The sequence below is a fragment of the Barbatula barbatula genome (genome assembly GCF_947034865.1).
Source record: "Barbatula barbatula genome assembly, chromosome: 2".
NCBI classification, from domain to species: Eukaryota; Metazoa; Chordata; class Actinopteri; order Cypriniformes; family Nemacheilidae; genus Barbatula; species Barbatula barbatula.
In genome coordinates this window covers 26,278,879-26,291,920 of record NC_136767.1, presented here as the reverse complement: position 1 = coordinate 26,291,920, position 13,042 = coordinate 26,278,879, and the positions used below count along the sequence as shown (strand labels likewise).

Below are 13,042 nucleotides of genomic sequence, written 5' to 3'. Positions count from 1 at the left end.
CTTTACCTCATGGACACTATGTCCATGTTTTATATAGTCTATGGTTGAAAATCATTCCGTTCAAATGTTTTATTTCTGACAGCTGTTTTAGTCTACAAGTACAGAAGGTACTTTATTGGCTCTTAAATGCAGTTTTTAGTTCAACTGTACAAACAATATTAAGCTTCTTAATTTGATTAGTTTATCAAGGGATTAAGTATCACTCCACGGTACAGGAGTGCTGCCAGTGTTAACCATGCTCAAGTTCACAGTGAGATATCCATTATCAATGCTGACAGCCTTTTAACTCTCTAACCTTGAATATTCTCCTGTGTGTGTCAGTGTTCAGTCTAACTCGCAGGACGCCCCTCTCTGTGCTGTTCTTTCTGACAGCTGAAGTGATGGTGGCCATTAGGGGCGTGTTTGTCACCTGTGTGCCTTCAAGGTCAACCGAAACTGACGGAAAGCCTTTAAAACACAGTGAGGAAACACTGCTAAGATTGCTGACATTCTGAAGTGTGAATGAAAGTTGTCTGATAGCATGGGATGTGATGTGTTGCTTTTTAATGCCCTCTTTGGACTGAGCAGAAGGGAACACAGTCTTGAGTCATGAATCGTGTCAAAGTTTTGGCAGCAGTCATTATGTTAGCATAAAAATGGAACAAGTTCCTGAGGTTTCGATAATAATTAGCAAGGTCTAGTATTCATTTAAGCTAAGATGCATTAAGCAGCTGTACACAAATTCCTAATCCTGTTTTCCCTTCTTATCCCTTTTATTTAATAATTTCACATTCCTTTCCTAATTTCCTGTTAGTTAAAAAGTACATCTTAAAAACAAATAATATGTTGGTGAGGTGAGTCTTACAAGTCCTCTCTAAAACATGCTGAAAGAAAGAAATAAGAAAATGAAATATATTTTTGCATCCTGACATGATTCTTATTATACAAAAATGAGTGTCTCTAATAAATTGACAAACATTTGTTCATTGCAGTGTAGTGTTTATTTTTATGCCCCTGATTAATCATCATTTGTTGAGTGTTTATATCCCCAAAAATTGCAATCAAACTCAAAGGTAATGCATATGCCGTGTCTCAATTCAAATGCTGCGTCCTTCGGAGGCCGCATCTGTCGTGAGCATACGCAAGTTATTGATTTTATTTCAGAAAGGCAACTGTTACATTTCAAGGTAAGAATGAAATTACAATGATTAAGTTTTAAGAGAAATATGTATGTAACAGGGTTCAACAAAAGGAAGGACACAACATAAGCTTTTATTAAAATAAACAAACAATAAAACTAACTTAAAATGCCGGCAGCTCTCTCACGGTCAACTGCCGGCCACACAAGCATAATAAAACACAACATAAAGTCCAGGCCTGGTCCTCTCTCGTCGTACCCTCCTGTCACTCGTCCTTTTATGCTCCCGAAGGTCCTCCTTGAGAGATGCGACACCGGTGCAACGCGCAGCTGACACTCATTATCCCTCGCGTCACTGGCTTCCTCCGCCCTCACGACTCTCGTCCCGCCTTGCTCGTTACAATGTATAATAATGGTCTTTAACTTACTTTGGAGAAAAGTTTCTCCCAAATGCATGAATCCAAAAGTAAATTTTTAAATGAAATAAGATGTTTTTGCTATAGATTCACCCGTGCATGGGATACATTGACAATATCATCGCTTGTCAGGATGGGTAGCCCGTCTCCATATTTTGCACTAAGCTAATTAAGTTTACTCTGCAAAAAAGAGCCTTTCAATATGAACAAGATTAATTGCAAAAAATCTTAGACTGTTGTAATGCCAGTGTGTGTGCGTGCCTCTGCTCAAAGACTCTAATGCGGGACAAATTAAACACAAATGGCACTTGCTTTGCCTCTAATCAGCTCCTAATGTGTTTTAGACTTGCAAATGCAGAAAGGGCTGGATGAACTGCCTTCTTATATCAAACCCAACAGCCTTTTTCGCCCTTGTGTGCAGCCCGCTCCCCGTACATCTACACAGACTGCCTGGTGCACCGCCTGTGTTTAGATCCACCTAAATGGTCTCCTCTCAGTGTTCATACTGAATCACTGACTGTCTGAGTAAAGCCAAAGCGACGACGCTGTAATTCATCGACTGTCACGGACAGCACTCCCCTGTGTCTATGAAATATTATTATCTTGCTGTAGCGATGTGCCACAAGAAGGAAATCTCATTGCTGCTGCCACCATGACTTTGACCTGCCTCAGTCATGTGTATTTGTCATCTTTTATTTCTGCGCTTTGTATTTTAGTCGCTTGCTGTCAGGTGACGCAGTGGCGTTTATTCACTTCTTTATTCACCTTTTATGTGGAGTTAAACAGACTGGTTTCTAAACAGGCAGATTTTACGAAAATATAATGTCATAAAGTGGAAACGCAGAGTGTTGTGCGGGCTGTGGGGGGTTTCATGTGCAAAGTGATATTCAGATACAGATGTATGCTATATTTGTATAGTTTACCTTCTTATAAAACAAGATTCTATGGTTACAGAACCCTTTCAGCTTAATATACAGAAGTGAGCTAAATTGAGTCTCTTTGATAGAAAGTGTGTCACTATCAGAAAATCTGCCTTTGAAAATATCATAGAGGTCAGTTCTTCCATTCCATGGGCCTTATCTGTGTTTGAATGGTACAGATTGGGGGATTTTGAATCGTCTAATGGATTTTTATGGGTTCAAAGGATTAAAAGTGATGGAAGGACATTACTTGATGGGGCTAAATAAGAAAGGGACAGTGGGAATTTGCTCATTCTCGCTTTTTGGTCTTCATGTTAGATAAATCCTTTTCATTCTGGGGTTGGACTTTTAACCTTTGCAATTAGTTAAGTTAATGCCTTTAACTCTTTTGGCTTATCTCATCTTTTCTTTTGAATCGGGAATATTAGTGGTTTGAGTAAAATGTATTACGCCCAGGTTGATCGGAAATGATTGTGAATCTCTCCTGTTGGTGCTGTAATAAACTGTGAATATGAATGTGATATATATCTATGTGTTGTTCGTGTGTAGCATCCCTGTTTGAAGTTTTCTAACAAACATGAATCAGGGCTGAGGGCAAAAAGATCACTCAAAGCGACAAAAATATGCCATCAGGGCACAAATTCCCATTGTTATTATTCTGTTCTAATGGTCTCTAATGTTGGATGTGTTTCATGATATTAGTGCCTTTGAGTTGACAGTTTCAGAGTTGAATGTTGCTGAAAGTGTTTTTAAAGACACCATTTGTTTTAAATGGGTAAAATGTCTTCCTAAATGTAAACAATCCACTGTCCCTGTTAATAATTTCCAAGAGGAATTGGTCCCTATTATACGGTTAATGTTTTTGACAGATGCACAATGGAGTCTCTCAGTTATGGTATGGTGTGGCATCTCTCTGTTAAGCCACAAATCCTTCTACACTTCTACGACTTCAATGTCATTGCCTTAAAAAGATGACTTTGAGGTGACACCTCAGTGCTTTTGAAACGGCACACATGTCCTCGCTAGGACATCATGTCCATTCTAACTGATGCTACTAAAAGTAAATTGATTTTTAAAACGGCCTGTCATCTACCTGTTCCAACATGATGCTGCCTCTCTTTTCTGTCTGTTTTATCTCCTTCCTCTTCAACCCCTATTTTTCCAAGTGCCATGTCTGTTCTTGGCTTTATGAATTTAGATGTTTTTGGCTGACAGGTTGCTGGTGTAGAACGGTGAACATGATTCGGTGCATTCCTGTTGATACACTTAAAACGATTTATGCAGCGAAGTCAATGCTTTTGAGGAATCAAGATAAACTGTAACTTACTAGTGCAAAATTAATAAATTAAGAGTGTGTATTGGTAATTAAAGATACGTGAATTTACAGGTTACAGGTAAATGAACAGAGTAAGTGTGATCACTTATTGTCCCTCATGTTGTGACCGATTTAGGTTTATACCTTTAGTCTGAATGTTGTTTTTTATGAATAAATATGTTGCTTTTCCTGAACTTGAGTATATTTTATGCATTCTGTAAAAAAATGCAGCTGTGTCTCAGTTTTGTTTTGATCTCTGTGAGGACACTACATTTAACTTCCTGTAAGAAAGCCATATTTTGCTGTGTCTGCCTGTCTCTATAGTTTGTCTGTATCCATGGAGCCTCTACCTTGTCAGGCTGGTTCTCAATTTTTTCACTGTGTAGCGATACTATAATCTAGCTTGGTATGCTGTCTTTTCAGGGCATGTATAGCATCCTGGTAAATCATCTAAAAAAAATTCTGAAACTGTGTGACAATTGTATCGATATAGTAACAATATTGTTGTGCAACAGTGTGATGGGTACAAGATATGCTGTAGTTAATAAGGATATGATTTTTGGTTTAGAGCCTAGATCTGAAAGACCAGGTTTGGTGGTTCATACTGAGATTCCAAAGTTGTTTTCTTTGCAGTCGCTGTTCTAGCATCTATCCAACATCTCTATCATGCGCTTTTTTAGTAATAATAATAATAATAGTAACAACAATGCATTTTATTTATGATATGCTTTTCTTGAACTCAAAGGAGATTATTTTGGTTTACATATCCAGCAGGGAACTTAAATCAAGTCAGATATGTTACAGACAGCTGTATGTCTTTTTCATCCATTGCTAACGAAAATGATTTCTTCTGTCAGTTTGTGCTTTCAGAAATCATGCCATGTCTATCTCTGACCTGACCTTTGCATACAATAAATGAATTCTTGTGCGGTGTAGTCATTCATCAAGCATCTAGTATTGAATAATTGTCACCGTGTGACCTATTCAGTGAGAATAACAGAAAGAGACTTATGTTCTGTGTGCTTTCCTTTTTCAGTGTGTCTTCTGATGTGGATCTTTCGCCTCGGCCGGTGCCTAAGGCAAGAAAAAAGAAGAAGAAGTCTGAGAGGAAGAGGAGGAGACACAGGTCAGTCTGGAAAACAAATCATCTCTGTGTGACCACGGTGCAAGGTCAAAACTGAAAAGACATTAATGTGTTTTTATTTATATAGATTTCTGTATCACTTACAAGCACCCATTTCTCCATTGTACGTGCATTTTTGATCGATAGTCCATGCACTTTATTAAAGTGGTAAATTCATGCTATGTGGCTACAATTTATATCAAGAAACAGCTTTGAAGTTTCACATTAGTGAACAATCCAAGTACATGATGAATGTAATGACAAGAGCCATTGAACTAAAGAACTGTTCTCAGCTCCCGTTACGCTTAAAAGGCAACGCATTTGCATTTCTATCATTTTCGACGGTCAGTTTTCTCGCTGACATCCGAGTTTCCAATGCCAGTGTATTCTAGGAGATTCAATGACTGAATCGGATGCAGTTTAAACGCTTCTCCTATCTTCCAAACATATATACTGTAATCTGGATGCAGCTTGGCTCTTTCCTATCAAGCAAAATGCTGCACGTGTTTTAACCGCATGTGGCTTCATTTGATCGCACAGGTCTCCCTCCTGCAGTCCGTCACCGGTGAGGAAAAAAAAGAAGAAGAAGAGCTCAAAGAAAAGGAAGCGACACAGGTAGTGTTTGATTTTCACTTCGGGTCATGTTTGGAGGTTTATTTTGGACATGCTTGTGTTTGTTTTGTCACTGCTGCCTCTAAAGTGAGCTTCTCTTTGCTCTAGGTCTGCCTCAAGGAAGGGGAGACACAAGTAAACCTTATCTTTATTTAACACTTTGCTTGTCTTCAATAGAGACTTTGTTGTGTTATTTTCACACAGTAAAGATAATATCTACTGATTATTGCCGATAACTTTATAAGTTCAAAAGATGCACACAGGTTGTTTTTGCCTCCATTTTAAAGCCTGATTTTTTGCATTTTTTTCTAAGTGGTTCGAGTCCCAGGCGTAGAAAGAAGGAGGACAAAAAACATAAAAAGAGGTTGGTTATTTTGAAATGCGACTTAATAATTGACATTCAATTTACATGTTAGTCAAAAGTAAGCAGGATCTGCTGTGTGGAAATGATTCTGGGATTATTAGTTCTGTTAAAGGGACAGTTCACCCAAAAATGAAAATTCTGTCATCCGTTACTCACCCTCAGGATGTTCCAAACCTGTGTAAATGTCCTGATGAACACAAAGGAAGATATTTCAAAGAATACCGGTAACCAAACAGATCTTATCCCCCATTTACTGCCATAGTAAGACAAATAATTACTATGTGAGTCAATGGGGGGTGAGATCTGTTTGGATACTGACATTCTTCCAAATATCTTCCTTTGTGTTCATCAGAACAAAGAAATTTACACAGGTTTGGAACAAGGGTGAGAAAATGTCGACAGTGGTTTAGTCATTTGTGATTTTATTTTTGGAAGCAGCCAGCGAGCAGGGCACCATGGTACCAGGATGAATTTGGTTGGTAATATTAGTTAGTTGGTAATATTACCTAACTAAGAACCATTAAAAAAAAAGAGAAAGTTTAAGGAGCCTTATAATAGCCTTTTTCAAAAGCATTAAAACTGTATATAATGCCACGGAAAACGTTTTTTTGGAGTACAGTGAAAATGTTAAAACAACCGAATGTCATAAAAATAATTGGTTTCCTGTAGTTTAATTTTTTTTTATTCTGAACAAGACCAGATTCTTGTTTCCAAAAACTGTCAAGTGCTAACAGTTCGCCTTTTCTAGATTAGACTAAGGTTTATTGACAGTCACTCTATATCACTCAGAATCTCTCCGAGAGAACGGTTATAGGTTCTTTTTGTGGTGCGGTCTTTCAGTCTAAAGGAGCTGTTTTTTCTGAGACCAGTTTCTCACTGGAACAGGCAAATAGCCAGACAACAGAAACATAAACTAATTTCACGGCGCTAGCATGCTACACACACAGTCAGAGAAGAAGAGACTGGCTGAGCTTTTGATCCTTAAAATGATCAGGGTTTGTGCATGCACTAAATGTTTTTCTCTCAGTTTCTATGAATTTTTTGTACTACCAAACAAACTGTGGTTAATCGGATTATGTTTACACAAGCTTTAATTCAGTTTTGATTTATGACAGTAGGTGTTGAATTAGAAAATAGTCAGATGTTGATATCCTTAGTTTAAAATTTGCTGACTTTAACTACTTTCTTAAAAAAGGACCTTTCGGGTAATCTAAACCACTTACTTCCTGAAGTAAAAATATGACATATTATTAAATTAATCTGGCTACATCACCAACAAATACAGCCGTGGAAAGACCCTTTCAAAATTATTTTCTGTTTTTCTGAATTTACTTTTTATAGTCATGTGTTAATGTGTAATAATTTTTGTTTCATTCTTTGAACAACATTTCTCCTAAATTTTAAATAAAAATATTGTTTCTATCTGCATTTATTTGCAGAAAATGCAAACTGCAGAAACAGGTCTGAAATTAAAGAAAAGATGCTCTGAGCTCAAATACTGCACAGAAAACAAGTTCATATTATCAATAAGTTCATATTATACAAAGTTTTATTTATAATATTCACTTTTAAACAATTCAACTGTAATATTTGTACATCATGTATTTAGGAAAAGTTCACAAATAATGTTTTTGTGTGATAACCTGGATTTTATATAACCTGGATGTCACTCCTGATGTTTGATTTTGTTGAAATTCAACAGACACTGGACTGAAATGGACACAATACATAAAATAATGCTGATTAAAAGAAAATGTGATGTTTTTTAAGTATTGTCCACGGCTTTGTATTCAGCGTTTAAATTGTCCAGCGGGCAATTCAGTGTTCAAGATAAGTCAAATATTTAAGCCATCCATTACAGGCTGTAAACCATCATCTCATTTCAGGAATATATTAACATGTCAAGTGTGCAATACAAAAAAAGCACTGAATGGTTGAAAAAACACATCAAACTCTTGCTCAAAATATGTACAAGCTATAAAAGATGGATGTTTGAAGCACATTCATTAATCCCAACCCATTTAACATGTTCTGCTCTTTTAATGTAAAGTTTCACGTCTGATCTCATGAGGATCTGCACTTAACTGCTGAACGTGTGACTCAACTGTCTCCATTTCAGACTCAATTAACACAGTTTTACATGTGCTACATAAAATTATAACACTTCAGAGACTCGAACAAAAAGCTCAGAGTCTAGCTGGGGTGTTTTGTCATGTTTTTCATTGTCCTATGGCACCATAATTTATCTCTCACCCTCGCTCCCTTTTCTCTCTCTCCCTTGCCAATATACTGTACATTCTCTGTTAATGTCAAAAGTTTTAAATTAAATTAAGCATGGGAGTGGTGTCAGATTTTCCGGGTGCTGTTTTAAGCCCTAAACCGCTGTCTCAGTGTGCAACAGCACACAAGTAGGGTTAGATAATGTTTTTCATGTTTGTCTCTAACGGTTACCTTTCAGGTCAAGGAGCCACCCTCATCGCAGACACAGACGCCGGAAAGCAGAAATCAGGAGTTCCTCCTATGTGGAACACAGGGACAGGTGTGACCCTATAACTCAATTATTGACAGATAGCTAGTTTGAACGTGTACCTCCATGTATATCGCTTTCCTATAAATAATAATATCTTTAATAAAGATCAATTGAAGTTTCTAAATTCTTAAAGGTCGAACAGCAACTTTAAAGCGAGGGTGTTTTTGCGGAAACATTGAGGGTCAGTGGTATTCAGGGCTTCACGCTGGCCAGTCAGGTTTTTATCTTATCTGCAGTGAGCGTCCGGTGCTACTCTGGCGATGACTGATAAAGGCAGAGGTGACATGGAGGAAACTCTTTTATCTACCTCTCTCAGTTGATGCCCAACATTTGGCGTGCAGATCAATGAAAACTGGAAGCGGACTAAATTAAGGATCCGCCCCACGGACGGTCGCGCCCCTTTGGAATGGGCTGTGGGGAGGCGGGTCTGAGACGGAGATGGAGGGCTGTGTAGTGACAAGGGACGATAAAATTATGGTTTTACGAGTAAATCGTCGTGTTTGAAAGTAGGTGTAAGCGAGGGTTGTCTGTAAAGCATATAAATGTCAATCCTCCCGATGTACAAACGGTATGACAAACAAATCAGAGTACACACTTCTTTATTAGGCAAATAAGTGGAGTTTATGAGGCTGGGTAAAGCGCCGCTCATTTATTAAAATACATTGTGCGTTAGATCAAGATATCAAGGTAATCACAGACATAAGGTAGTTCATGCATTAAATTTGCAGAAACGAGTGTCACAGCTCTGATTACTTCATCAGACCTTCATACAAAGCCTCTCTCATGCATTCATCGCTGGATTTCTATCTTTTCTTCCAAAGCGGCCCAGGTTTCAAATTGAAATAATCTTAAACTGGAGATGATTGCTTTTAAATCCCTAACTGATCTCTCCATTATTTCTTAGGGATATTCAGAGGACAAAATCATTATAGAAGGCGAGCGCCGCAAAGCTTTACATGTTTCGGGAACTGAAAAGGCTCGGGGACTCCGCTCTGGCCTTTCAGCAGGAACAATAGCCGTCAGTCCTGATTTCCGTGACTCCCTATTCACATCCTAAAGAACCATTACAGACAATCTGTGTCCTGAGCTGGTGTAATTGACACGTCCTTTTATAGGAAACCATCTTATATCACCTTATGCTTGTGTAGATCGGTGGAATTAGATGATTGTCGAGGACAATTATACAAGGATCTGCATGTTGGCAATTATGTAAGCAAATGGAATCTCTCTGTTGCTATTAGGAGTAGTTCACACAATTAAGATTTCAGTAGAACACAAATTATTTGTTAAAGATGCTGTGTGTATTTTTTGGAGGTGTCTGTGTGTATCTATTGACAGAAATCGAATCTAATATACAAAACAATGCCTTCAGAGGTGTAAAGACCTTACATAATGAAGCGTTTTTGCCATGTTGTTTCTACAGAAGCCCTAAACAGACAAACTGCTTTACAGAACGCGTTTCGTAAATAAGGTATCTCATTCGGCAAAGAAGCACATACACGATGGCAACTTTGTCCAGTGAGAGCCACCGTAGTGCTTTGAATGGGAGGGGTGGAGTGAGCCGCTGGTTGCAATTCACAACCTCGCCACCAGATGCTGCTAAAATCTTCACATTGCTCCTTTATGTAAATGGCAATGTTAGTCACCGTCAGTGTCTTTTTCTCCTGCCTGAGATCTCTTTTTGTGCTCTATTGGTTCAAGACAAACAAACAAATTTGAAACAAAAAATTGATGTGTATTCATTTTGAATGGATTCCCTTCGACAAACCACTGTTTAGAATTATACTACTAAAGAACCCACTTTGCAGCTTTAACATCTCACCTAGACATTTTTAAATATACATATAACACTTTACTTCTGTGGATTTCTTCCTTTTATGGACAGAAACCTTCATTTGCTTTTTTAAAACAGAAGACTCTAGTGGTTTAACTAAATTCTCACGCTTTCAGACTGAGATTCAGGTGGTGACATTTACCATATGTTATGCTGCATTATAAAGGACTTGCATTATATCTCACTGTCGAACTTTGAAACTCAAGCTGCATCTGAATTTTACTTAGTGAAGATTTCGCTTTTTTATGAAAATATAGTATTTATTGTGAATATAAATATGTATTTTTTCCTCCAACTGAATCTGAATAGCGAGGTCTTTTAACTTGAATGTGCTTTGTTTATACAGATCTGAGGATTGTGAAAAATCTAGTTTCCCAGAGAGTGGACGTTCATCAGCTGATCACAGAGGCGACACACGCAGGTCGGCAATCAAGTTGACCAGTAAAATCTCGTCTAAGTGCTGCTGCCGTTTTCCTGCGAGCACCGTAAGTGTTTCTGATGGACACCCGGTGCGCTCCTGTTCTGTTTAAGACCTTTGTAAAACCATTTATTTATTTTTGTCGCTGATGGGCGTTCAGGCGTACAGTGAAGTTATTTTATACTTATCTGTCACACTAATGCATTTGTAACCGCATGTCTTTTCCCCCACATGGAGAAACACGTATCGCGAATCATTTCGCTTTTTGCAATTTTTTTACAAAAGCTAGCCACAGTTTAAGGGATACTCCAGCCAAAAATTGTTGTTACAAACCTGTTTACATTTCTTTGTTCGATTGAACACAAAGAAAGATAATTGGAAGAATGTTAGAATGAGAGTTCTGGGTCATCATTGACTACCATAGTAGGGAAAATTAAAACCGTAGTCAGTTTGCTTTCCTAAATTCCTCAAAATATCTTATTTTGTGTTCAACGGAACTTAAAAAATGACACAATAGTTTTTCCTACTATGGGAATCAATGATCCTCCGGAGCTTTCAGCTGCTAACAATCTTCCACATATCTTTCTCAGTTTTCAACCGAACAAAGAAATGTATACAGGTTTGGAACAACTTGATTGTGAGTAATTCATGACATAATTTTTATTTTTGGTTGAACGATCTCTTAAATGTCTGTACTTGAGATAAAAAAAATCTTTAAAAAAATTTGATAGGTTTATATTGATTTGCTGTCTTATTTCTATTAGGAACAATAATGGTTATTGTAGCAGAGCTTTGGAGTGAGGTTATTTTGCGGTTAGCATTTTCACACATTTGCATATTGCACACATGCTTGACACACAATTTAAACTTAAGTTAATTAACTTTTTAATGAGAGTGTTTTTCAAGTGTAAATCTCAGTAATTATACTTGTCGAAAATGACACATACAACCTACTGCCACACTCGAAATACATCCACTCATAACATCAAACATCATTCAAAACCGACATGCTCCCAGATAAATGCTTAAAGGAGTAGTTCACCCAAAAATGGTCCCCACTGACTTGACCATATCATTTTTATTCCTACTACAGGAAATTATTGGGAACCATTTTTTGGGGTGAACTATTTCTTTAAAAGGGATCGGATACCCAACCATGAAAAGTCTGTCATGAATTACTCTAACTCAAGCTCTTGCAAACCTGTATACATTTCATGTTCTGTTGAGTAAAATGTACTATTTGATTTTCTGGGTGAGTAATTCATGACAGAATCTCAGTTTTTGGTTGAACTATCCCTTAAATGTCTGTACTTTTCGTGTCGCGTATGTAAAGCTGTATAAACAAATTTTTAGCATAATTATCGATGAATCACTATGCCTACGTTCATCCTGATGGTATATCTTTTTCAAGCATTTGGATTTGGATCATAGTAAGAAAGTTGAAAATACACGGTCAACATAGTCTTCAATTAAAACAAAATTACAGAGGTCTTTAGGGATTGCTTGTTTGCCACAGCGTATAATAGCGTGTGCACTTAAATGTGTTAGTAAAACATTTAATGCTTATCATTTTTTTCAAGTAATCCTTAATGTTACTGTAATTACAGTTGTTTAATCATGTCTAATATTTGACATTTACATGCTCAAAAAACGAAGGCTGCTGTTCTCAATGAATGTAATAGCACATGCATGGGTCATGTAAAGAACGCAATGGCCCTCCACAGATTAGAAAGTTTTGTGTCTGAACAGTGTCATGAATTTCTTTTTGTGAAGCTCCCCCTAAAACACAATGTTTGATGTACGTTTTATAGCTTTGTTGGACCTGACACGGGTCCCTGGTTGGTTTCACGTCGACCTCCCTCTGTTTTAGAAAAGCACGCTTTGTTTGATTCATACAAGAAGCTAAAGGAAAATAAGGTCTTTATAACCTGGATGTAAATGTATCAATCCCACACTTTACAGCCAGAAGGCCAAATCATTACAAATAACCACTGGGCTGTTTAGAGTTCAAATAATATCAATTTTTATAGCTTTTTGCACATTTGAAGCATGCTTGAATTTTATTGAAACTTCTTTCCATATTCTATATATTCCTGTAAGCCAAATTTATGATTACAATCAGCCCCGCAACAGAAAATGAGAAATGCTGATAAATATCTAGAGATGCACAACAAATCATGTAGAAAAAGGCACATGCCGGTATGGAGTGGAGTTGGATTTAAAGACGAGAAGGGTTATTGTCTTTTTCTTGCACTTTACCACTCTAATGATGCACTTATGTCACCCGCTCTTCCCTTTTTCTTACACCTTACCTACTTAAGGAGGAAGTCTTGATTGGTAAGTCGATGCTATCCGCAGATTAAGGGACTTTCTGTAGGCCGCTGGTGGACTGT

The 13,042-nt window shown here is 37.5% G+C and overlaps 1 protein-coding gene across 1 annotated transcript in view; it reads left to right on the top strand.

Annotated features, from left to right (window-relative positions):
• Window positions 1-13,042, top strand: part of srrm4 (serine/arginine repetitive matrix 4) — a gene marked incomplete at its 3' end in the record, with an annotated part of 39,581 nt that overhangs the window by 24,095 nt on the left and 2,444 nt on the right. The window contains exons 3-8 of the mRNA XM_079475545.1: window positions 4,805-4,894; window positions 5,432-5,506; window positions 5,612-5,638; window positions 5,817-5,867; window positions 8,326-8,406; window positions 10,578-10,716. Coding sequence (XP_079331671.1) covers window positions 4,805-4,894; window positions 5,432-5,506; window positions 5,612-5,638; window positions 5,817-5,867; window positions 8,326-8,406; window positions 10,578-10,716 — 463 coding nt within the window. The remainder of the gene's footprint in view (window positions 1-4,804; window positions 4,895-5,431; window positions 5,507-5,611; window positions 5,639-5,816; window positions 5,868-8,325; window positions 8,407-10,577; window positions 10,717-13,042) is intronic.